This window comes from Abramis brama (genome assembly GCF_963993115.1).
Source record: "Abramis brama genome assembly, chromosome: 15".
Lineage (NCBI taxonomy): Eukaryota > Metazoa > Chordata > Actinopteri > Cypriniformes > Leuciscidae > Abramis > Abramis brama.
The window spans coordinates 3,048,743-3,074,792 of record NC_139977.1 but is presented as its reverse complement, the minus strand read 5'-3'; the positions used below and the strand labels follow the sequence as shown (position 1 = coordinate 3,074,792).

General features: G+C 42.3%; 1 protein-coding gene across 1 annotated transcript; it reads left to right on the top strand.

Annotated features, from left to right (window-relative positions):
• Positions 1 to 3,943: 3,943 nt before the first annotated feature.
• On the top strand, positions 3,944 to 25,655 carry tmlhe (trimethyllysine hydroxylase, epsilon). Its single transcript, XM_084136534.1, has 8 exons — positions 3,944 to 4,153; positions 4,276 to 4,420; positions 5,565 to 5,741; positions 16,363 to 16,642; positions 18,079 to 18,198; positions 20,675 to 20,911; positions 22,030 to 22,168; positions 25,267 to 25,655. Exons 2-8 carry the CDS (start codon positions 4,282 to 4,284, stop codon positions 25,396 to 25,398), a joined length of 1,224 nt encoding a protein of 407 aa, XP_083992660.1. The 5' UTR covers positions 3,944 to 4,153; positions 4,276 to 4,281; the 3' UTR covers positions 25,399 to 25,655.
• The last annotated feature ends 395 nt before the right edge of the window (positions 25,656 to 26,050 follow it).

Genomic DNA, 26,050 nt, shown 5'->3' with positions numbered 1-26,050 from the left:
TCAGAGCGTATATAAGGAAGGCTCGTAGGCTATATTCTCTGTTTTCTGTCGAATGAAGCGACACGAGCTATAGGCTTTAAGCACGGCAGGGAACGCAATACTCGTTCCCTCTCTAGAGAGAACCGAGGTTACGTGAGTAACCAAGTATCGTTCTCTTACGAGAGGTTCTCTCGTATTGCGTAAGCTTGCTTACGCTGCGGGAACCCCTTGTCCACGCCGTGCGCGCCTAACGATCACATATGACTCTTTATGAAAAGCATAGAGGTGAAATGACAGGTGGCCAGCGGTGCGGGCCAACACATGTTCATAAGCACACCCAGGGAACACAAGAACGGTACGGCCGGTCTATGCATACTGATACCCTGAGCGTGCAGCTCAACAGACAAGCTAATCGATAATACAGCCTGCGCACATGAGCAGGACATGAACACGACTAGACTGACAGAAGTTTAGCCTGCAGGGCGGGAACTTCCAGGTTATAAAACCTAACAAATGTAGAGGGGGACGCCCAGCCCGCCGCCATACAAATGTCATGAATGGAAATCCCGCTGGACCATGCCCACGATGAGGCCATGCCTCTGGTGGAATGAGCCCGTATGCCCAACGGGCATTGCAGGTCTTTTGACGCATATGCTGCTGCAATAGCATCCACTATCCATCTGGATAGCGTCTGTTTCGAGGCGGCGCGACCCTTAGCGCGCCCTCCAAACGAGACGAAAAGCTGCTCTGAGAGCCTGAAGGCTGCAGAGCGCATGACATAACACCTTAACGCCCTGACCGGGCAAAGGCGGTTAACACCCTCCTCGCTGCCGGATGACGGCAGGGCCGATAGGGTAATGACTTGAGCCCTAAAGGGAGTACCTAACACTTTGGGGACATAACCGTGCTTCGGTTTGAGAATGGCTAACGAGTCGTTAGGTCCAAACTCGAGGCACGACGCGCTGACGGACAACGCATGCAAATCACCCACTCGTTTGACTGAAGCCAGAGCTAGCAGAAAAACGGTTTTAAGCGTCAAGTATTTCAACTCCACAGAGTCCAAAGGCTCGAAGGGATGCACTTTTAGGGACTCTAGGACCAGAGACAGGTCCCAAATAGGGACTGACGGGGGCCGAGGAGGGTTCATCCTCCTGGCCCCGCGCAGAAAGCGGGTAATGAGTTCGTTCCTGCCCAGCGAGCGGCCGCGCGCCGAATCGGCGAACGCTGCTATGGCCGCGACGTACACTTTGAGCGTGGAGGGGGACCTGCCCGCGTCCAACATCTCTTGGAGAAAGTTTAATACCTGTGGAACTCCACAGGACTGAGCATTAGAACCCTTTTCCAGACACCATTTGCTAAACACCGACCATTTAGACGCATAGAGCCGCCTCGTCGAGGGGGCTCTGGACTGCGTGATCGTGTTAATTACCCCTTCTGGCAGATCAACGAATATCCGTTGATTTCCCACGCATGCAGAGACCAGTGCTCTGGATGGGGATGCAGAATCGATCCTCGGGCTTGAGAGAGAAGGTCTCTCCTCACCGGAATCGGCCATGGGGCTGTGTCTGCCAGCCTCATTAGCTCGGGGAACCACGGTTGGTTTTCCCAGCGCGGAGCTATGAGGAGCACTGCGCAGTCCGCCTCCCTGATCCCCAACCCATGTTGGACGCGTCTGTCGAGACCACTTTGCGGTGTGCGATGACCCCCATCGTCACTCCCCGCTGATACCATTCGGCCGCCAGACAGGGCTGCAGGGCTGAGACACAGCGCTGAGTCACTCTGACTGGTGCGCGGCCCGAAAACCATGCATTGCGGGGCACTTCCGACTTTAGCCAGCATTGAAGCGGGCGCATTCGAAGTAAACCCAGCTGCAGGACCGCTGCGGCTGACGCCATATGGCCCAAAAGCCTCTGAAGGGTTTTCAGGGGAAAAACTTTCCCCACTTGAATGGAAGTGATGGGGATGCCATTCCTTTCCCCACTTGAATGGATCTAGCGGATGGGGGGCAAAGATGCGCTGCAACCGCCTGTTCGACCGGTGGGATCCGGTCATACCCCTTCTCCGTGGCTCCATCCACGCGGGAAAGAGCTGATGAGGCCGGAGAGCGGAGTCTGGCCGAAACTGGAGCATTCCACGATTTAGCAAGCTCCTCGTGAAGCTCCGGTAGAAAAGGCGCTGGTCTGGACGCTGGAGCTTGTCGACTGGCGGGCAGGAAGCATCCGTCGAGCCTGTTGGGCGGGGACACCGCTGGCGGAGACCATTCGAGGCCCAGGTGCTCGACTGCCAAAGTGAGGAGGCGGAGAAGCTCGGCGTCCACACTGGCGTGAGTCCTGCTGGACGCTCTGGTGGAAGAGGCGGAGCGGACAGAACCGGACCATCCCTCGCTGTCCGACGCCATTAATGAGCACGTGTCCAGTAGCGCGTTGTCATCCGCATCATCCCCTGAGGCGACGGCATCGAGGGCGAGAGCTGTCGGCTGCGCGTCGGGAAGCGGGGGCGGAGAAGGAGAGAGCGAGGCTCGCGGGAGAGGCTCCGGCGAGGCCCTGGCTCGAGTCTCGTGCTCCGGTGGTCGTTGAGAGCGGCGTTTCTTCTTTCGCGGCCCAACGACGGTTGGAGCAGGCTCTGTGAAAAGGGCGAGTCGAGCCCGCAGGGTCGACATCGGCAGCTCTTCACAGAAGGTGCAGCCGCCCGTGGAAAGCGCGACGGCTGCGTGGTCCCGGCCCAGGCAGAGAGCGCAGATAAGATGGTGGTCTCTGTCGCTGAGTGTAGAGCGGCATGAGCCGCATGTGGTGCGAGGCATTTGCAACAACGCCTCCGCTCTTTTAGATAGTGCTGCGGAAGCAAAACACACAGAAAGAGCTTTTGAAAAGGATATCGCCGGATAGCTGAGCTGGCACGGCAGGCTGAAGGCGGCGAAGATTCGTCCGGCTTCCTCAGGCTGTCCTAAGCTGGCTCGTTAGCTGTTCCTTGCAGGACACGGCGACGGCTTCCTCTCAGAGTTCAGCGATGCGAGTGCTTCGCTGAAAAGACAGAAATCAGAGAATATAGCCTACGAGCCTTCCTTATATACGCTATGACGCCACCCATTCTGGCGGGCTGTGACGCGCGAGGGCGCGCGTGCCCTCATTGGGCGTGACGTCACGCCAGGCTCACTGGTAGGCTTAAGCAGTTGCCGCGCGGCAGCCAATGAGCGTGCAGTATGCCGCTCTAGCTCAGCTGCCCGCAGCTGCACTGCGTTGACAAAATATGAAATTAAGGATAATTTTTGGCTTCAGTATCTCGAGAAAAGAAGACTTTCCCGCAGCGTAAGCAAGCTTACGCAATACGAGAGAACCTCTCGTAAGAGAACCATGGTTCATTTTCGTAAGAGTAGGCTATGGGGTCCTTGGAACATTTATGAGTCCATGGCCCCAAAAAGTTTGTTGATACAGGCAGCGGAAGGTATTTTATGCTAATATTTGCTTCCGCTTCTCGAACGCGAAAGTGTGAATGATCTGATCAAGGCTATATAAATTCTCTATTATAGATAAACCGATAAAGACATAATTTGCACGCGTAACGTACAAAATATATAGTTTTAACGACATAACATCTCGTTATTACGACATAATTGAGTAGAAATATAATCTATAGCCTATGTGCCAGGTTGTGCCAAAATAAAAACAAAGAAAGAAATAAACCAGATCAACTACGTCATATATATTTATGATATATTTCATACATTCATTTCTTATTAAAACAAAATCCTGTCATCCAGCATCTCCCGCCTTCCTCTTTCATCCTCATACTTTTCACCTAAACATTATTTTAGGTGGCCAGATCAATAGCCTACAAAGGACATAAAAACCCCGCGTTTGGCGGGTGTTAATTTCAAACCCTGGAAGCAATGCGCCAGCCACGTTGGCTGAACTTGTTAATATTTATTAGGTTATGATAAAGTTGCTCGGGAAGCTCCTCCAATGGTGCAGCTCTGATCATGAATATGGAGAAGGAAAGCCTTCGCCATAGTAGAAGAGCTCGTGGGTTTGAGCGCGTGCGTGAGCAAACACCTCTTAACAACGCGGACACAATGGCGGGAGTGAAGATCAAGTTCAATGATTAATGTTAACGGCTATATGACCATCACTCTCTAACCAGCCGTGAATTAAAGTTCACTGGAGCTTGAAGTGCGCAAGTGAGTCGACTCGGGCACACTTTGATACACTATATTACATTGTAACTATTGTTATCCGAACAAAATGCGCGTTGACTTGATTTTTTGCTGACTAATAGATTATGTGTGCGTGTGTTTTGCAGGTTATCATGTCATTAACACGAATGTTGAAGAGACTGAGTGGATCTGTGCTCTGGAAACAAGGTTTGGAGAGTCTGGGAGGAAGATTACAACACACTGATGCCCATTCATCTCCATTCAACTATCAGCTGCTGTCTGACTGCCTGGGTGAGAGAGAGACACTGAGACAGACAGAGAGAGAGAGAGAGAGAGAGGCAGAGAGAGAGAGAGACAGAGACAGAGACAGAGGCAGAGACACACAGAGAGAGAGAGAGACAGAGAGACACAGAGTGAGAGAGAGAGAGAGAGAGAGAGAGAGAGAGATAATAATATTTAATTTCTTAACATTAGATGTAACTGCATTGAATTCACAATAAAAATACTTTATTAAACTTAGCGGTAACACTTTACAATAAGGTTCATTAGTTAACATTAGTTAATGTATTCACTAACATGAACTAACCATGAGCAATACATTAGTTACAGTATTTATTAATCTTTGTTAATGTTAGTTAATAAAAACCCAGCTGTTCATTGTTTGTTCATGTTAGCTCACAGTGCATTAACTAATGTTAACAAATACAACCTTTGATTTTAATAACGTATCAGTAAATGTTGAAATTAATATGAACTAAGATTAATAAATGCTTTAGTATTGTTCATTCTTAGTTCATGTTAACTAATGAAAACTAATGAACCTTATTGTAAAGTGTTACCAACTTAGCTCATGTTAATTTCACCATTCACTAACACATTACTAAAATCAAAAGTTGTATCTGTTAATATTGCTTAATGATAACTAACATAAACCAGCAATGAACATTTGTATTTTAATTAAATAATGTTTACAAAGATGAATAAAGACTGTAACACACGTTTTGTTAGTGATAGTTAATGCACAGACTAACATTAACTAATGGGATCTTAATGCAAAGTGTTACCTTGATCTGCCAAGCATCAAGATTAATCATTTTATATCTCAACTAAATAATCAGATACAGAAACTATTTCACTATACACTAGTGCTCAAACAAGTTTTTAATTTTTAATGCATTGACTGATAAATATATCTTGAGAACAATGGCCACTATAATGTCAGTTCATGTAATACAATTTAATGATGGCAAACAATTTTATTTTATTTTACACAATATCAAAAGAATCACTAAAAATGTTGATTAATCTGCCTATCAATACTATATCCACATTATTTACACTGATATATATGTTGCATCGTTATAGAATGTTATGTTTGCTATCATAAACCGTAGTAAAAAGATGAACAGTTGTTAATTCATATATAATTCTGCAGCGCTCAACTATGGGGGTCTCGTAATGCACTTTGACTATGTTTGGCTGAGAGATCACTGCCGTTCAGCTTCATGCTACAACTCAAAAACCAACCAGCGTAACCTGGACACGGCCAGCATCGACCTGGACATCAGGCCCGTGAAGAGCAGAGCCGACGAACACACACTCTTCCTGACATGTGAGTGCAGAACATCGATTAACCGCACTGAAATCACAGTCACAGGCGTTATTCACTCTCCCTCACAATCTCAAGCTCCACAAAGAGATAAAAAGCTGATTTTATCAGTAAAAAACGTTAATTGGTTAACAGAAAGTTTCTGTTATCACATTACTGTGATAGATCTAAGTCATTGCACAGCGAAAAACCGTTCTTCCCACAATTCCCTGCGTAACACTTCACATTTGATGTATTTTTGTTGAAATCAGTTATGTACATCAGGGTTTTATGTTACATTTAATGTTGTTAAATTAATGTTTATTGCATTTTTAAAATGTCATGTGTGTTATCATGGTGTTTGGTGTGTGTGTGAATGACACTGTGCAGCTTCTGTATATTAGTATTAAAGGGGTGGTTGATTATGATTTCACTTCTCTAACTTTAGTTAGTGTGTAATGTTGATGTTTGAGCATAAACAACATCTGCAAAGTTACAATGCTCAAAGTTCAAAGCAAAGGGAGATATTTGCTTTTACAGAAATCGCTTTTTAAGGACTACAACAAACGGCTGGTAGAGACTACACCACATTCCTCCCGGGTTAGTGACATCACCAACCCTAATATTTACATAAACCCCGCCCCCGGGAACATGATTTATAGATTATCAAGACAGAATATGCTAATCAATGACTAGAAGATAACTACACATAAGCTACATAAATTCATCAATAACCATTCAGAAATGTCCTGTTGCTTCTACATGTTGTCACTTCTTCTTGAGTCTCCATCATTGTCTGACTCCGGTTTGAACAAAAGGCTAAAAGTTTTAGAAATTTTCAGTGCATGTGTGTGTGAGGTAAAAGGACACAAGCTGTTGTAGCTCCGCCCACTGCACCAGGAGCAGAGGCTCATCTGCATTTAAAGGGACAGTCACAAAACAAGGCATTTTTGCTCACCCTCAAAAAGTGACAATTTTAACATGCTATATAAAAATATCTGTGGAGTATTTTGAGCTAGAACTTCACACACACACTCTGGGGACATCAGAGACTTATTTTAGATCTTGTGAAAAGGGCATTACACCACCCCTTTAACTGTCTTGTGGAAAAGCTGCTTGTGATGAGCTTTGATTGATCATGTTGTGAAGAGGCAGAGACAGTGGGATCCATTTGCAGCTTTATTAGAGAGTAGTCAAGACAGGCAGGGTCAAACACAGCAGACAGGGCAAAGCAGGCTAGGCAGAGACAAACCAGGTGAACAGGCAAGGGTCGAGGCAGGCAGCAAGAATCAGGAATCAATAGACAATCCAGGTCAGGGCAGGCAGCAGAGAATCAGAAACGATAAACAGTCCAAGGTCAATAACAGAACTCAAACACGGGAATAAACGCTCAGAAATGATGGCCGGGGCAGAATCAAGACTTCGCATTGAATGTGTGTGTGGAAGTGGTTTATATGAGTGTGTGTAAATGAGGTGCAGGTGTGTAACGCAATCAGTCCCAGGTAAGCGGTATTATGGGAAATGGAGTTCAATGGGTAAAGTTAATATTCCGGGGAAGGTTCCCTCCGGTGGTGAAGAGGAGGCGGTGCGGAAGCCTGCTCTGTAACAGAGCCCCCCCTCTGCGAGCAGCTCCTGAGGCGAGAAGGCAAACGACGCCGGGGTCTTCCACGAGGTCGAGGGGCTGGTTTTTCCGGATGCATCCGATGAAACTCTTCTGTGAGTGTGGGGTCTAGGATATCTCCAGCGTTGACCCAGGATTGCTCCTCCGGACCGTACCCCTCCCAGTCAACCAGATACTGGAGGACGTTACCCCGGCGCCTGGAGTCCAGCAACTCGTGCACACGGTACGCCTCCTCGCCATCAACCAGGATGGATGGGGGGTCTGGAGCCGCGACTCCCTCCTCCGACTCTCCTCTCGGACCACCGGCAGGTTTCAGGAGTGATACATGGAATGTAGGAGAAATACGGTAATTAGCGGGCAAATCAAGTCGAAAAGATACAGGGGAAATTTGGCTGAGAATTTGGAACGGACCAACATACCTGGGACTGAGTTTGCGACATGGAAGTCGAAGTCTGCGATCTCTGGTAGAGAGCCAAACCCACTGGCCGGGTTGATAAACTGGAGCGGGGCGACGGTGACGATTAGCCTGGACTTCTTGACGTCTGACGGCATGGAGGAGATGAGTGTGTGCTTGATCCCAGACCTCTTCACTCTTTTGTAACCATTCGGTGATAGATGGTAAGTCAGTGGGTTCACCGGACCAGGGGAAAAGTGGAGGTTGGAAGCCCAGGATGCACTTGAAAGGAGTGATGCCTGTAGCAGGTTTGACCAAAGAGTTCTGAGCGTATTCAGCCCAGAACAGATACCGGCTCCACTCGGTTTGGTGTTGTTGACAATAGGAGCGCAGGAAGCGAATTACATCTTGATTAAGACGTTCTGTTTGTCCGTTGGACTGGGGATGATAACCAGAGGTAAGGCTGATGTTGACATTGAGGTGTTTGAAAAAGGATGTCCATACCCGGGAAGTGAATTGGGGTCCTCGGTCAGAGACTATGTCGTCTGGAAGGCCGTAGAAGCGGAAAACCTGGTTGCAGAGTAATTCAGCAGTCTCTAATGCAGTGGGGAGTTTGGGAAGAGGGATTAACCGGCAGGCTTTGGAGAATCGATCTACTATGGTGAGTATGGTGGTATGGCCTTGTGAAGGTGGTAAGTCTGTGATGAAGTCGATGGCTATGTGAGACCAGGGGCGTTGAGGTGTAGGCAGAGGAGTTAAGAGGCCTGCTGGGAGTCGTCTGGAAGACTTGGAGGTATTACAAGTTATGCAGTTCTTGATGCGAGTTATGGTATCTGATTGTAAAGTTGACCACCAGAAGCGGTTCTGAAGTAGATGGATAGTAGCCGTGATTCCGGGATGTCCTGAGCTGGGTGCAGAATGTACTTGGTCGAGTAGTCTTGAGCGCAAAGGTTCTGGAACGTACAGAAGGTTTTCGGGGCATTCGGATGGAAGTTCTGCTTGGTGGTTGAACTGTTCAATTTCTGTGATTATGTCCCACTGTACCGGGGCTACCAGGAGACTCTCAGGAATGATGGTGTCATTGGGGAGAAGTTGAGTGGGTTCTTCTGCTTGGCGGGAGAGAGCGTCTGCTTTTACGTTCTTTGATCCTGGTCGAAAGGAGACAGTGAATTGAAATCTGGTGAAGAATAGAGCCCATCTAGCCTGACGAGGATTCAGACGTTTAGCTGATCGAAGGTATTCAAGGTTCTTATGATCAGTGAGGACAATGAAGGGTTGAGCAGCACCTTCCAGCCAGTGTTGCCACTCCTCGAGGGCGAGTTTCATGGCCAACAATTCGCGGTTTCCCACGTCATAGTTTCTTTCTGCTGAGGATAGTTTTCGGGAGAAGAAGGCACAGGGAAACATTTTTTCTGGGTTACCTTGGCGTTGAGACAGAATGGCTCCGACCCCGGTATTGGAGGCATCCACCTCCACGATGAATTGACGTGTGGGATCTGGGTGTCGAAGAATGGGAGCGGAGGTAAATTGGGTCTTTAGCTTTTCAAAGGCTTGTTGAGCTTCAGGGGACCAGGTCAGACGAGACGTGTGGCGTTTGGTCATGGTAGTTAGAGGAGTGGCTATGATGCTGAAATTTCTGACGAAACGTCTGTAGAAGTTGGCAAACCCTAGGAAGCGTTGCAGTTCCTTGACGGTTTGGGGTAATGGCCATTCCAGTACCGCCTTGACCTTCTTATCATCCATTGCCACCCCTTCTTGGCTGATTACATAACCCAGAAATGAAGTGCTGGTTCGATGAAATTCACACTTCTCTGCTTTCACGTAGAGTTGGTATTGTAGCAGACGTTCTAGGACCATTCTGACATGGTGAATGTGTTCTTCTAAGGAGTTTGAGTACACCAGGATGTCGTCGATGTAGACAATCACCCATCTGTCCAACATGTCCCGGAACACGTCGTTCATGAACGATTGGAACACTGAAGGACTGTTAGCCAGGCCGAAGGGCATAACCAAGTATTCGTAGTGCCCGCTACTGGTGGAGAATGCTGTCTTCCATTCGTCACCCTCACGAATCCGAATTAAATTGTATGCATTGCGAAGATCCAACTTGGTATAATATTTGGCTTGTCTAAGTTGTTCGAGAGCAGCTGGAACCAAAGGTAAAGGATAACGAAATTTGACAGTGATGTCATTCAGTCCACGATAGTCAATGCAGGGTCTCAAACCTCCATCCTTTTTCTTCACAAAGAAAAACCTGGCGGATGCTGGAGAAGTTGATGGTCTAATAAAACCCTTGGCTAGTTCCTCTTGGATGTAAAGTTTCATGGCATTAGATTCGGGTTGCGACAGGGGAAAAATTCTACCCTTGGGTGGTGTGGAACCTGGAGTGAGTTCGATGGCACAGTCAACAGAGCGATGTTCAGGAAGTTGAGAGGCTTTCTTTTTGCTGAATACTTCAGTGAGGTCTGCATATTCGGAGGGTAGTTTTACTTCTTGGTTATCAGGAGGGGACACGATGGAAACAGGTTGAGAAACTCGAGTGATTCTCGAGAGACAGTGTTCATGACAGTGCTCACCCCATTGTGTGATCTGGCCATCTCTCCAAGAAATGTGTGGATTATGGGTGCGTAACCAGGGTAGACCGAGGATAAAAGAGTGATGAGGGGCCTGGATGACATAAAACTGAATGGTTTCTGAGTGCAGGGTACCGACGTGCATCTTGATCTCTTCAGTCAAACGATGAACTTTTCCTCCTCCGATGGGATGGCCATCTAGCGCCTCCACTGTCAGAGAAGACTCACAGGGATTTAATTTTACTTGATGTAATGACGTGAATTCATGAGAAATGAAGTTTCCTGTGGCTCCTGAGTCGAGCATGGCAGTAGTGACAATAGTTCGGTTTTTGATGTGCAGGCGAATGGGTAACAGGATACTGGATGTGAATAAATTCTCTTTGGTGTGAGAACTCACCGATTGAGGTTTGCTGACAGGACGAACAGGGCAGGAAGCTTTCATGTGACCTGGTTGACCACAGTACAGGCAAAGACGGTTCTGCTGGCGATGCTCTCGTTCTTCAGGTGAAAGATGAGTAAATCCCAGCTGCATTGGCTCGTGCATTGTAGTGGATTTGTGAGCGGTGTATAGGGGTGTTCTGACTCGGCGTCGAGAATGCATGAGATTGTCAACCTGGATAGTGAGATTGATGTATTCGTTCAGGCTCCTACCTTCATCTCGGCAGGCCAATTCAGACTGTAGTTCGACTGTGAGACCTTTTCTGAACAGAGTTTTGAGGGTATCCTCTATCCAGTTGGTTTGTGCAGCGAGAGTGCGAAAAGTGAGAGCGTAATCAGCAGCAGTGTTCCTTCCTTGAGAGAGTTTTAACAATTGTTCTCCCGGATCTCCTTCTGCTGTGGAGTGTTCAAAGACATAACGGAATTGTTGAAGGAATGCTCTGAATGAGGAAAATGACGAACCCTCTGGTCTCCAAACTGCCGTGACCCATTCAAGTGCCTTTCCAGTCAATAGTGAACAGACAAACGCGATGCGTCCAGCATCGTTAGAGTATAATGAAGGTTGCTGATCGATATAGAGATTGCACTGTAACAGAAACCCCTTGCATTTAGTGGGATCACCGTCATACTTCTCCGGGAAGGCAAGACGAGTGTTGATTGAAGTACTGACGGGATGTGCTGATGCACTCTGTGCTTGTTCCGAAGGAGCATGACTGGAAGTTCGGAGAGCTTGTAGCGCTTGAACGAGTTCCTCAGTGAGGGAGGTAAGACGACTCAGCTGATGATGATGAAGAGATAACTGTGATGCTTGAGCAGATAGTTCAGTGGTGATCTGCATGACTGCTGCTGGATCCATAAGTGGCGAAGTCTTCTGTTGTGAAGAGGCAGAGACAGTGGGATTGCAGCTTTATTAGAGAGTAGTCAAGACAGGCAGGGTCAAACACAGCAGACAGGGCAAAGCAGGCTAGGCAGAGACAAACCAGGTGAACAGGCAAGGGTCGAGGCAGGCAGCAAGAATCAGGAATCAATAGACAATCCAGGTCAGGGCAGGCAGCAGAGAATCAGAAACGATAAACAGTCCAAGGTCAATAACAGAACTCAAACACGGGAATAAACGCTCAGAAATGATGGCCGGGGCAGAATCAAGACTTCGCATTGAATGTGTGTGTGGAAGTGGTTTATATGAGTGTGTGTAAATGAGGTGCAGGTGTGTAACGCAATCAGTCCCAGGTAAGCGGTATTATGGGAAATGGAGTTCAATGGGTAAAGTTAATATTCCGGGGAAGGTTCCCTCCGGTGGTGAAGAGGAGGCGGTGCGGAAGCCTGCTCTGTAACAGATCATGTGACTCTCAACACCACTGTGATTGGTTGTTGTCAGTGTGTTACAATAGTACAAAACAGATATTAGTACTTCAGTAGGTCGATAAATTAACAATATATCAAAATTAAATATGTTTTTTTTTACTGTAAATTGAAGTTAAGTCGAAAATATTTTTTACTGTAAATTTCTGGCAACCACAGCTGCCGTTTTTTTTACCATAAATTTAACGGATTTTTTTATAAGTCTCATGTGCATACGACAGTTATTCACTGATAATCTCATCCTCGGACAAATCTCTGATCCATTCTCGCCAGGTTTGATGTGAAAGATGCCAAGTATATCTTTACTGACAAATATGGATTACTCAAATGTTTGTTGTTGTTTTCTGGAGCTTGACAGACGTGTGAGCCGTTGTTGAAAAGAGGATGAAGAGTTTTCAGTTTTCGGTTAACTAACCATTAAGGATTGAGATTTTTCTTATTGGTTGTTGTTCCACATTAATTTATTCCCTGGTAAACATCCTGGTTTTCAAAACCGAAATTGGATTAAAATGGCACCTTTACATAATATGCACTGTTTTATGCAAGATTGCTTAATATTGGGATAGGAAGATGAACCAGCTTGACCTGTGTCTTCATGTTTCCGTCCTCTCCTCAGAGACTGTGGTCTTATTGTGCTTAGATAAGTTTAACACTCTTCCCAAACAAAGATGGATATCTCTTTCCTAAGTAAAGATAAGGCTCCGCGAGAGTCCGACAGAACTTTGACTCTTACGAAACGCGGCAGAGAGACCATGTGAGATTCACTTTACATCAGTTACACAGTAACACTTTCTCATGACTTTAGTGTCTGTGATACTTTGGCCTAAGATTGTCAATCAACTGGTGTTTAATAATATTCAAAGTCCTCCTGTAGTCGATCATTTTATCCCTTAAAACTCATCTTTGATCACCAAAAACTTTTCCTTTTTCTTGAAATAATATATCAAATAAGCTTGAATGTAACTCTACACCCTTGCCATATTTAGTATAGGAGGTTCTATGAATATGCAAATGAGCCCCGCCTCCACTCACTCACTCAGCTCAGAGATCCACTGGTTGACAATCACACTTTGATCTGATTGGTTACAAGGTAGTTTGTGACGTCAGAAACACCAGCGATTTCAAAGCGTGTTTTTGAGACTGTCTTTGGTTCACTGCAGTTTTAAGGAGAAAATACTCAGCAATGCTGTCGACTTATGAATTTACACATGGTTTGTCTTAACGCATATTAAAAACACCACATAGACATTTAAACAACATTAAAAGCTGGATTATTGTCCTTCATTGTCGCACATCATTAATACAGCCATTTCTGACACTAACACGCCTGCACTGAGTTCAATAGCTCTTGCATATTTAATATTTATAACATATATAAATATATATATATATAATCATATATATAATACTGTCAGTTTATTTTTAGGAAGCACTTTTCCTATTCGGACAGGACTAGTTTTCTTGGAGAAATGTGTGTTTCACAGATGTACTTTGAGATTTTAATCCTGTCTGAATGTCAAGTCTGTTTTTCTCACACAACCTCTGTAAAAATTCCAGAGCAAACGACCTGCTGTTTTTCCTCTGGGAAATCTAATCCCGTCCCATGGACTGCATCGGATGAAAAAGTAATGCAATAAAATGAATTAAGGAGACCTGTGTCACTGGGACTTTACGGCGGTTTAGATTTCTCTGCTCATTTACGTGGGTTTATTATAAGCTGCCACTTCTATTAACTTCTATTTAAATAATCATTTAAAATTAAATAAAAAATAATTCATCAAAAAGACACATACGTCATGACATCTAGAAAACACACACTCCTGCCTCAGTGATAAACACAGAGACGTTTGTCCTCCTGTCTGGATTGGCAAATAAAATCACAGTCAATGTGTGATAAGAATTGCTATTCAACGTTGTTTAAAAACCAATTCAGTCTGAAAAGGGCTTTAAAGGGACAATTCACCCCAAAACCGACCATCCTGTTGTTGCAAACCTGTATGAGTTTCTTTCTTCTGTTGAACACAAAAGAAGATTTTCTGAAGAATGTCGGTGACCAGACAGTTGGACCCCATTGACTTGCATTGTATTTTTTTTCCTACTATGGAAGTCAATGGCCACCGTCAACCAATATTCTTCAGAGAATCTTCTTTTGTGTTCAACAGAAGAAAGAAACTCATACAGGTTGGAACAACTTAAGGGTGAGTAAATGATGACAGAATTTTCATTTTTGGGTGAACTATCACTTTAAAAGACTGGGATGATGCAGGCATCATTTTTTAATTTGCAGTCAGATATAACAAAAGTTAAAGTCCCCCTGTAGTTGATAATTGTTTACCTTAAAACTAATCTTTGATCACCAAAAAGACCTTTTCCTTGAAAAAAATGTCTTCATGCCTTAAAATATCTTGAATAGATATTCAATTACATATAATCAATTATATAATCACCACATAGACATATAAACAACATTAAAAGCTGGATTTTCACCACAGGGGGACTTTAAGATTATTTTTTTGGAGAAAAACTGAAATGATATGCTTGTCATTTCATAAAAGCCCTTAACATGAATTCTTCTGTGAACGCTTGTGTATCATTTGTGTTGTAAAGCTGTTTAAATAATAATTTTTACAGTTACAGTTCAGGGTTTATAGTGTTGTGTTGTAATGTCATGGCGATGAAGTTGTAAAATTGGATATAACCTTACATAGGAAAGATTAGCAAGCAATTTTTTTTATTGTCATATTGTTGGCTATAGGGGTGAGCGCTTGTAACACACATGGTTTAAAACTGTCCACACACAACTTAGTGTATTGACTAGTTGCCATATCAACACTATATAGAGAAAAAATTGCACCAAAATTAAAAAAATCTATGGAAGATATCACTGAACATTTATTTAACCATAGCTAAATACATTTTTCACGTCTGTTTTTTTGTTCATTTAAAATTTTACAAATCTGATAATATTTTAATCTTATATCTGTTCTTTAATGCTGATCTAACCAGCAGAAGACACTCGCCGGGTTTGAATCCCAGTTGTGCAGGCGGGGCACGTTGTCACACTCTGTTACAATACTATTAGAACTATGATATTCTATTCTATACTTTTATGAATTCTATTGAGAAACCATGAGAAAAAGGTGAATAAATAGAGAGTCAATGTTACGAAATTATTCATTATTATTATGTTTTGTTTTATTATGTTCAAAAATCAGTTTATTTTTCATTATTAAAAATGGCATTATTTTATATGAAAAAGTTAATAATTGCATTTTATTGACCAAATATTTTAGTTAGTCTTGTATATTTTTTTATTAGATCAGATAACATTTTAATCTGTCATATGATCATATGGGGCATGTTGTCACGTTTCACTTTAAAATCAAGAAAAAAAGTATACAATGTATTAATGAAACAAATTCGCATAATTGTACTAGACATGTATAAAATTAAATGTGGGAAAAAATAAATACTTAGCCCTAATTGGATTTACACAAACTGAGACCTTTACAATTGAAACTGAATATTTTAACATTTACAAATTGGTCCGGTTTAGTCCTATCATAAGTGCCCTTCTGTAACCCAGCTTTTTGCTTTTTTAAATGAAAAATAGGAGCAAATGGAAATTTATTTTTGTAGTAATCAGCGTTATACCTGTCTCGTACTGCTCTGAGACACGAAGGTTGAGGATCCAAATGCAGTGTATTTTGAAAGGATAATCCAAAGTACAGGCAAGGTCAAACACAGGAGGCGGTCCATACAAACAAACACAACAACAAGAGGAAGCCAAGACACAGGCAAAGATCAATAAACCAAGAACACACGATCAACAGAGTGAATGCAGTGTAACACTAAACAAGACTTTGCAGGGAATGACTGTGAAACCAGGCTATTATAGTGTGAGTTAAACAAGGTAATGAGACACAGGTGAAAACAATGAGTGCTAATGCGTCCAGGCAGAGAATTATGGGAAATGTAGTTTGCGAGGGAATAACAATAAATTGTGAATATCCTTTTAAAGGTTCAGATATCCTGATGTGCATGTCACCGCACTAGACGCGTTCTCCACTGATAAACACTGATGAATCTGGACTCATATGTTATCTTCTAATGAAGTGATTTTCTTCTAGAAACAAACTTTGTTGCATTATTTTCCTGTTATCTCTGTAAAGCTGTTTTGAAACAATCTGTATTGTAAAAAGTGCTGTATAAATAAAGGTGACTTGACTTAATGAAGTGTTTTGTGACCCGCTCCAGGGCCCGATGGTCACGTGACGCGCTACAGCCTAGCATGGCTAGCGCAGAACAGCTACGAGGGCCAGAAGAGAAGTGCCATGCAACCCCGTGTGCTGTGGGACGCTGAGATCTACACCAGCGCTCGGGTTCCCAGTGCACGCTGGGAGAAGTTCATGAGCTGCGACGAGGAGCTGAAGATCTTCCTCAACTGCTTCTTGCTTTATGGAATCGCCTTTGTCGAAGACGTCCCACCGACCGTGGAAGCCACAGAAACCGTGACCCAAAGAGTGAGCCTCATCAGGTCAGGCCTCGTGTTTTTCTGCTCCAAAATGATTTGTGTTGATAGGCATATGTGACCCTGGACCACAAAACCAGTCACATGGGTAAATTTTTTAAAATTGAGATAGATTTATACATCATCTGAAAGCTGAATAAATAAGCTTTCCATTGATGTATGGTTTATTATGACAATATTTGGCTGATATACAACTATTGTAAATCTGGAATCTGAGGGTGCAAAAAAATCGAAACATTGAGAAAATCTCCTTTAAAGTTGTTAATTTATGTTGGCGATTGTGCTGCATTCACTCACAAAAATAAATGTTTTATATATTTACGGTAGGAAATTTACAAAATATCTTCATGGATCATGATCTTTACTTAATATCCTAATGATTTTTGGCATAAAAGAAAAATTGATCATTTTGACCCATACAATGTATTGTTGGCTATTGCCTCAAATATACCCGTGCGACATGTGACTGGTTTTGTGGTCCAGGGTCACATATGATCATATGTAATCACATCATTAATTACCCTAATGTCATCCAATGTTTTTTTCTGTTGCGGAACTCAACAGGACTATAGTGCAAAAGTCACATTTGCTGCTTTTATGATGTTTTTGGTGTTTGTTTTAACATTTTTTTTAGAGATGCATTGATGTCTCGGCCAGTAATCAGCATCAGCCGATTAAAGCTATTGTTTTCACTATCGGCCATTGGATAGTTGTTTAAAAGCAGCCGATGATCAGGACCGACTATCCTGTCAATCAAAAGATGGCAGAAAAACGTGTCTGCAACTCATACTGTGTGTGTGAAGAAAGTCTCTCTTGTGTTGAATTTAAGGCAAGTTAGCGCGACAATAACGCATTAACAGTTAAAAATAGCTCCATAAAAGCTCTATTTGACCCGATGAATCTAGTTCATGCCAGGGTTGCCAGGTCCACGGTTTTTCCCTACACCAAACATCGGGGCTGTTTACATGATACCGTTTTCAACTAAACACGTAAAACTTTTTATGCGTTTTGGCCGTTCGTTTACACGACAACGCCGTTAGGCCGCCTGAAAACGCAAAGTTTTAAAAATGGGTTTCAAAGTGCAAGTTTTTGTTCTCTGTGTAAACAACAAAAACTCGAATATCTGAAGGCGATGACGTCATGCACATGTGTATTACGTGTTCAATCTAAAGTGTTTCATCGCCATCTACTGGCCTAGCAGCAGAATACAGCGTTTTTAGTCGTTTTACTCACAGGACCACCAATGCCTTACTGTTTTTAGTGTTAAATTTAGATAAATAGAGAATTGTTGCAGTGTAACAGGAATGAGGGGTGGGGTGGCAGGCAATGCTAGAACCGTGACGCTTTTTCCCCCGAGATTTTGATAGCATCTGCAGAAAATAGTCACAATAATAGTTTATTCAAATAAAAATGACTTAAATGAGGCAATTCTTTGTTTCCAGAGAGACCATGTATGGGCGGATGTGGAACTTCACTTCAGATTTTTCTCGTGGAGACACAGCCTACACGAAGCTGGCGCTGGACCGCCACACCGACACCTCGTACTTTCAGGAACCCTGCGGGTAAACAGGAACATCAGAGCTGGCCTTCAGTTAGCCATGATCGGCTTAACACCTGTCTGTCAGATCCAGTTTCCTCACAGCATGTGCAGTCGATCAGCAGGGACTCAAACTCACATTCTCTGTTCTATTATAAGAGCTTCGAGTAAACAGTGACCACTGAAGTAACTGTAGATTACATTTAAAGGACAAATCCAGTGAAAAATGAACCTAGGGGTAATTAACACATGGTTACCGAGTCGATCGTTCCCTGCGATGCGTTTTCATGAAAATCGAATGTATAGAGTTTTATCTTTAAAAACAGATTAGCTCATAACACTAGTATATGGGGCACAGAGTAAGTAAAAATAAATCGCTAGTTAAAGGACAATTCCGGTATTTAACACTTTGAGTCTATTTTGTAGTTTGTTTTGGATGAACAAGAGTGGTGGACAAAGAAATTTTGACAATGGTTCCTGTCTCGACTTTTTGACTATTTTAGAATTGCCCATGACCGCTTTACAATGGGAGTCTATGGCCATGCACAAACATGCCCTTAAAACAACCCTTAACGTTCGTTTTCAAAACTGTGCAACTCACCGAGTGGTTTGTGGTGTTCGTTGATGTTCCAAAACAAGTAGCGTAGCGAAATACAGTTTCTGTCGTGTTTTATTTGGCATTTTGTAAAATCTCATTGATTTCCGTTGGAGGACTCATTGCTCGTTGATATTACTGCGCTACCGGAAACTGAAAGGGGGCTGTTTACATTTGGTTGTAGTCTTTTAGGTCTTTTCGCTCGGTTCTCTGTCTCTCAGAAGGCTAGCGTGAGCAGAGCAACGGAAGTTGCGGAAGAGCGGAAGTTTATACGCGGTTGTGAGGTATCTGAAAAAATAGTTCCACTATAGAAAAATAAATGGATTGAAATCATACATTGCGCCGATATATTTGTTTTTAATCATCAACGAACACCACTAACCACTCGGTGAGTTGAACAGTTTTGAAAACGAACGTTAAGGGTTGTTTTAAGGACATGTTTGTGCATGGCCATAGACTCCCATTGTAAAGCGGTCATGGGCAATTCTAAAATAGTCAAAAAGTCGAGACAGGAACCATTGTCAAAATTTCTTTGTCCACCACTCTTGTTCATCCAAAACAAACTACAAAATAGACTCAAAGTGTTAAATACCGGAATTGTCCTTTAATACCACTAACAAGGCTCAAAATAGCCTCACACTAACACGGTAACATAATGAGGGTCCTTACATACAAACCGAAGCATTGAGAACTTTGTAAGTGTACAGACAGTTTAATAAGAAGATACTTTATAAAGACAGTACATTACGCGTTGACATGCAGGATCCATCTTGGAAAACAGTCTCGACTAATCGAGCCACAAACGCCGTGCTACGTTAGATTTCACAAACGTAATTCCTATCGACGGCGTTCGTGACTCGATTAGTCTAGACTGTTTTCCAAGATGGCTCTTGCATGTAAACGCGTAATGTACTGTCTTTATAAAGTATCTTCTTATTAAACTGTCTGTACACTTACAAAGTTCTCAATGCTTCGGTTTGTATGTAAGGACCCTCATTATGCTACCGTGTTAGTGTGAGGCTATTTTGAGCCTTGTTAGTGGTATTAACTAGCGATTTACTTTTACTTACTCTGTGCCCCATATACTACTGTTATGAGCTAATCTGTTTTTAAAGATATAACTCTTTACATTCGATTTTCATGAAAACGCATCGCAGGGAACGATCGACTCGGTAACCATGTGTTAATTACCCCTAGGTTCATTTTTCACTGGATTTGTCCTTTAAGAGATCTGACTGATATTTCTTCACTGACGTTCACACTTCCCTACTCAGTTATCAGTTTAATACTTACTTTAATATCAGAAATGGTAGAGCTTATCAGTTTAACATTGGCAGTGGCACCAGTGAGACCTGTTGAGTCACCATCTGAACTCTTATTTTAGGCTGATATGTAGATCGTGTCTTCTTCTGCTCTTTTACGTGTTGTGGCGGTTAGCAAACAGCATTGCATTACCGCATATTCCCCCTTCTGGACTGGAGTGTGTATCGCCTGTGACTGTATTCGTCGTCTGACTGTATGAACCGAACCATGACATCTGGGGCCGGTTTCACAAAGCTATTTTAGACCGGTCTATAGTGTTAGACTAGTCTAAAATTTGCTCATAGTTTCACAAAAATAAAGACTGACTTAATTTAGACCAAACCTTACCCCCAGGCTAACTTAGGTCTAAGACTCTATGTTACCTTGAGTATGACAATCATGTCATATGATGATTAATTAATCAGCACGTTTAACAGTATTATTATAATAGATCATTGAAAAAGACATTTGATGATTTTCAAATGTACAGCATTGATTTGTTATTACAAACATTGCCTTGATGTCTAAGTGATCAGTGGATAGAAATAGTTATTTTACTTGAGTGTCATAAGCGTAAGTTTTAATCCTCCTCCTGGTCCACAAGCATCCAGGTGTTTCACTGTCTGAGGCACGAGGGAACGGGCGGCAGGACTCTTCTGGTGGACGGCTTCCACGCCGCCGACTCGGTCCTCCAGCGAACGCCCGGGAACTTCGAGCTGCTTTCCCACGTGCCGATCAAACACGAGTACGTCGAGAACCTGAGCGAGCACCGCAACCACATGATCGGCATCGGCCCCGTGCTCAACGTGTATCCCTGGAACAACGAGGTCTACATGATTCGGTGAGGCCTATGTGTTTCTTTGTAAATGCTTTCTTGACAAACTTTTGACTTTTTGTTATGTCAGGTCAAATTAATTTCATAATACACATTGATTCAAAGCAGCTTGACATGAAATCATGATTTAATCATTACAATATCTTACTATTTTCATGCCTTATTGTCACATTTAGCGGATTAGAGCTGGGTGATAATATAGTAGTGGAGATTTGCTATATAGTATATGTTACCCTATGTGAGTATGCAGTGCTACTTTATAAAAACAAGTGATTTTTATGCTTTTTAATGTCAAATTTTGTAATATTTGCTTTGTTTTATTTTTTTAGGGAGACACTGCCTCCCTCGCCTCCTCTGAGGAAACGTCCCTGTTGTATATCCACTTTTCTATAAAGAGCTGGCCGATAATATAGTTTACATTTTGTGACAATATAAACTATAGTATTACTTTTTATGAGTGTACTGTATGTATGCAGGTAAAGTAAGGTTTACTATTTATCCAACTTTTAATATATCGCTGGGCGATAATATAGTGGACATTTTTACAACGAGTGGATCTCTGAGCTGAGTGAGTGGAGGCGGGGCTCATTTGCATATTCATAGAACCGCGGATACTAAATGAGGCAAGGGTGTCGAGTTACATTCAAGATATTTTAAGGCATGAAATATTTTTCACTGGAAAAAACGCTTAAATATGCCATTTTGGTGATCAAAGATGAGTTTTAATGGATACAATTATTGACTACAGGGGGACTTTAATTGTTACAATGGTAATTTCTCGCTAGAAATAACATCAAAAGTTGGTCAAAAACGTAGGCCTACATTTACACAATTTCCAGACGCCATATGCGTATTATGTTTGTAATAGTACTAAATAATGTTCGGGAAATCAACACTCTATATCCTTTATTATAGGCTTTTATAGATACTAAAAACAAGCGCCATTTTTTGCCCTGTATATCTCGAATTTTGGGAGCATTTTTATTAATTTTGGTGCCATTTTTGCTCCAAATCCCGTAAATATCTGACCCTGGTGTGTGTGTGTGTGTGTGTGTCCCGTTTCATGTGAAACGGATGAGACACAGCAAAGGCTGCTGCTGATTTTGTTTTTTGTTGTTTTGCAGGTATAATAACTATGACCGTTCTGTAATGAGCACGGTGGCTCATGATGTGGTGCGGCGCTGGTACGCGGCTCACAGGGAGCTCACCGCAGAACTGAGGAGACCCGAGAACGAGCTGTGGGTCAAACTCAAACCCGGCAAGGTATCAGTCTCCGCACATGCTCAGTTAATCTCAAGTGCTCAAAAAGGGCATAAGTAAAGCAATATCCTTCAAAAAGGTCTCATCAAAAATATAACGGATAAGTAAAATAATGTTAAGTAAAATGAAATAGTCAAAGCTTACTTGCACTGGATGTGCTGGTTTCGGCCTCATCTCATATACGAAACTCCTGCAATTCAGGAACTACCCTCTAATGCATTCGCATTCGTGTAAAACAGCCGTGTGGAAAGGTTTGGGTGAGTAAGAAGTTATAGTACCTTCAGTGCCCTGTAGATGGCGATATCGCTTCTTTATAGCAGCAATAAACTGCTGCAGAAAAAGTTAGGTGTCATGCAAAATGTAATGTGTAATTGCATTACTCTTCACAAATGTACTGGAGTAAAGACTACATATACTTGTTCAAAAATGTACTGTTACTGTTACTCATAGTAACATGCCATGCAGGCTACAATTGCGAAACATTATTGGATAATTCTTATAATTGACATTTCTCTGGGCCAATCGGAATCTTTGCACTTTTTCTCGTGGCCAATCGGAATCTTGGCACTTGCGTCAGAATCTTGCAGCACACAGCGACAGCGTCAACTGAGCTCGCCATTGGATGAGACGCCTGGCTACCGTGCGAGTCTAATGGAAACTCACGCATGAATTTTCCTGCATTGAACTTGTTTTAGCGCCCGCCAAAGTGAATTTTTGTCCCGCCAAAGTCTTATTTGTTCGGTGAGTAATGTAGATGAACTGCTGCGCTTGTGACAGGGCGCATGTTTAACTGAAAGAACGAGCAGAGAGAGAGACCCCGTCGCACGCGCGCGCACTCTCTCTCTTCGGAGCCATGCGAAAGTGTAAACAAGACTTCACCGTCTCCAAACTAGACGCTGTCTTGCTCTCTCTCCCTCGCACATATTAATCTAAATAAATCGACACGGTGATAAAAGGTCGGAAGACCAAAAGTTTCATGTGGAGCATTCAGAGATTTTTTTTTCCTGAATTACCGCTGGTGTGAATTGTGCTAAATAAGTTGCCTTATCTTCTCTGAAAAGCGGACATTCAGCTGACATAAAACAACACTTTAATTAAACGGAAAAAAAAAACTATCCAGTGATGAAATGTTTTCTGTGTTGACAGAAATCTTGGATGTCCATGTCCTAACTGCTGGGATAATCACACAATGCGCACGACACGTCCAATTCGCGAACTAATGACTCCTTTGAACCGATTCATTTTAATGAATGGTTAACACAACTGATCTTTCCAACAGTGAACTCAGGAGACGTCTGAATCGGTGTATAATAATCAGTAACACTTTACAATAAGGTTCGATTTATTACATAAATTACATAAAAAGTACAGTTTGCTTACTCAAGCCCACTTGTTTTTTTTTTTTTTAAAAGCATATTACTACGTTTTTCCACACAGTGCTATCAAGAATCGATAAGAGAATCGTTAAAGAATCGGATCGATAATCAGAATCGTCAGTGGCATTATTATTGATAAAATCGTATCAATTCCCATCCCTATGTGAAGACAGTAAAATTATAATCAAACATTAAAGAACATACATGTTTTTTTAATAGTTTTTTTTTTTTTTTTTTGAGTTAAAAGATTAAAACATTTTGCTAACATGAGGTCTTATTGTGTCACTGTCAGTCTTTTTACATCAGTGCAAAACTAGGGTATGCAGATTAAGACCACTATTCATCAGCATGCATTGATTAATCCCATGGCATGTAGCAAAAAAAAAAAAAGGTGCGACCAAATCATATGCTGGTGCGACCAACAGAGAAAGTTGGTAGCACCAGTGCAACCAGTGGAAAAGTTAGTCTGGAGCCCTGGTGTTAATCTCTTGTTGCATGGGATACGCCGCATACCTGGTAAACATTCATTTCTAACAACATAGAGCTATTTAGATAAACAATCTGGCGAGCGTGTTGTTTTAGGCTAATACACCAACAGCAAATTTCTGTAAAGCACTCAGAAATGTGTCATTTGCATATTAAAATCACAAAAAATTTAGCTGGGGGCACGTCCCCCCCCCCCCCCTCGCCCTCAAGTCATCCTAGGTGTGTATGACTTTCTTCTTTCAGACGAATACAATCAGAGTTATATTAAAAAATGTCCTGGCCACTTTTATGATGGATAGATGCACTTTTATGATGGACAGATGCACTTTTATCATGGATAGACGCACTTTTATGATGGACAGATGCACTTTTATCATGGATAGAAGCACTTTTATGATGGATAGATGCACTTGTTGGATAGATGCACTTTTATGATGATAGATGCACTTTTATGATGGACAGATGCACTTTTATGATGGATAGATGCACTTTTATGATGATAGATGCACTTTTATGATGATAGATGCACTTTTATCATGGATAGATGCGCTTTTATGATGGATAGATGCACTTTTATCATGGATAGATGCACTGTTTATGATGGATAGATGCACTTTTATGATGGATAGATGCACTTTTATGATGATAGATGCACTTTTATGGTGATAGATGCACTTTTATGGTGATAGATGCACTTTTATCATGGATAGATGCACTTTTATCATGGATAGATGCGCTTTTATGATGGACAGATGCACTTTTATGATGGATAGATGCACTTTTATGATGGACAGATGCGCTTTTATCATGGATAGATGCACTTTTATGATGGACAGATACACTTTTATGATGGATAGATGCACTTTTATCATGGATAGATGCACTTTTTGATGGATAGATGCACTTTTATGATGATAGATGCACTTTTTTAGACTTCAAAACAGAAACCGGCCATTCATTGCCATTATAAAGCTTGGAAGAGCCAGGACATTTTTTAATATAACTCTGATTGTATTCGTCTGACAGAAGAAAGTCATACACACCTAGGATGACTTGAGGGCGAGTAAATCATGGGCTAATTTTCAGTTTTGGGTGAACTATCCCTTTAAGTACAGTAACTAATTACATTTACTCCAATACTTTACACCTCTACGTAAACGACGTTCAGAATCATATTGGATGTGTTCATATTGATGTAGATCAGTGCATGTAAACACAGCTCCTGTTGTTTTGTCCCAGGTTCTGTTCATTGATAACTGGCGTGTCCTGCACGGCAGAGAGTCGTTCACGGGCCTGAGGCAGCTGTGCGGGTGTTACCTGACCCGGGACGATGTGCTGAACACGGCCCGATCTCTGGGACTCCAGGCCTGAGCGCTCCACTACCCCGAGGAGAAAACACCAGTTTATGACGATAGCAGAGGACAGACAGCAGGATCACAACAACTCTGTGAAAGGCCATTAACCTATGATGATCATGGCAGCAAGAATATGAAGACTTCACTTAACTCTCAGTTTTTATATATGTATAAGAATTGATCTGTCTCTCTATCTGTACTCATTTAACAATCAACTCAGCTCTTTGTTTGAATGATTTTACTATTTTAATTAAATTAGTTTTTTGTAGTGGATGATGTATCTTTTTTATCCAAATTGCTTTCTTTCCACAGAAAACCAGATAGTTGTAATCAAAGGTACTGTATGTAAAAAAAAAAATGTTTTGGCTGTACTAAAGCATAAAAATACCATGATATGTTTGCTTTACAGATATTTAGGAAACAAGTTCACATACTTTTTATTTTATTATTAATGCAGCATGTACATAACAAAACGGAACAATCAACAATGTAAGACACTTCTATTGAGACTAACACAGAGTTTGAATCTGAGGAAAAAGCAGGAAAAGAAAAGGGAGCCAGGGTGAAGACAAACAGGTAGCCGATTTAGACATCAAAGAAAAATATATTTAAATAGTAAATGTTTTGACAGAGAGAAACATTTTGTTTTTTGAAACATTGAAACAACA

Coding starts and splice junctions, on each gene's coding strand:
- tmlhe (XM_084136534.1), top strand. CDS start 4,282: ATGTCATTAACACGAATGTTGAAGAGACTGAGTGGATCTGTGCTCTGG. Junction 5,742..16,362: donor ACACACACTCTTCCTGACAT/GTGAGTGCAGAA, acceptor GACCCGCTCCAG/GGCCCGATGGTCACGTGACG. Junction 22,169..25,266: donor TCAAACTCAAACCCGGCAAG/GTATCAGTCTCC, acceptor GTTTTGTCCCAG/GTTCTGTTCATTGATAACTG.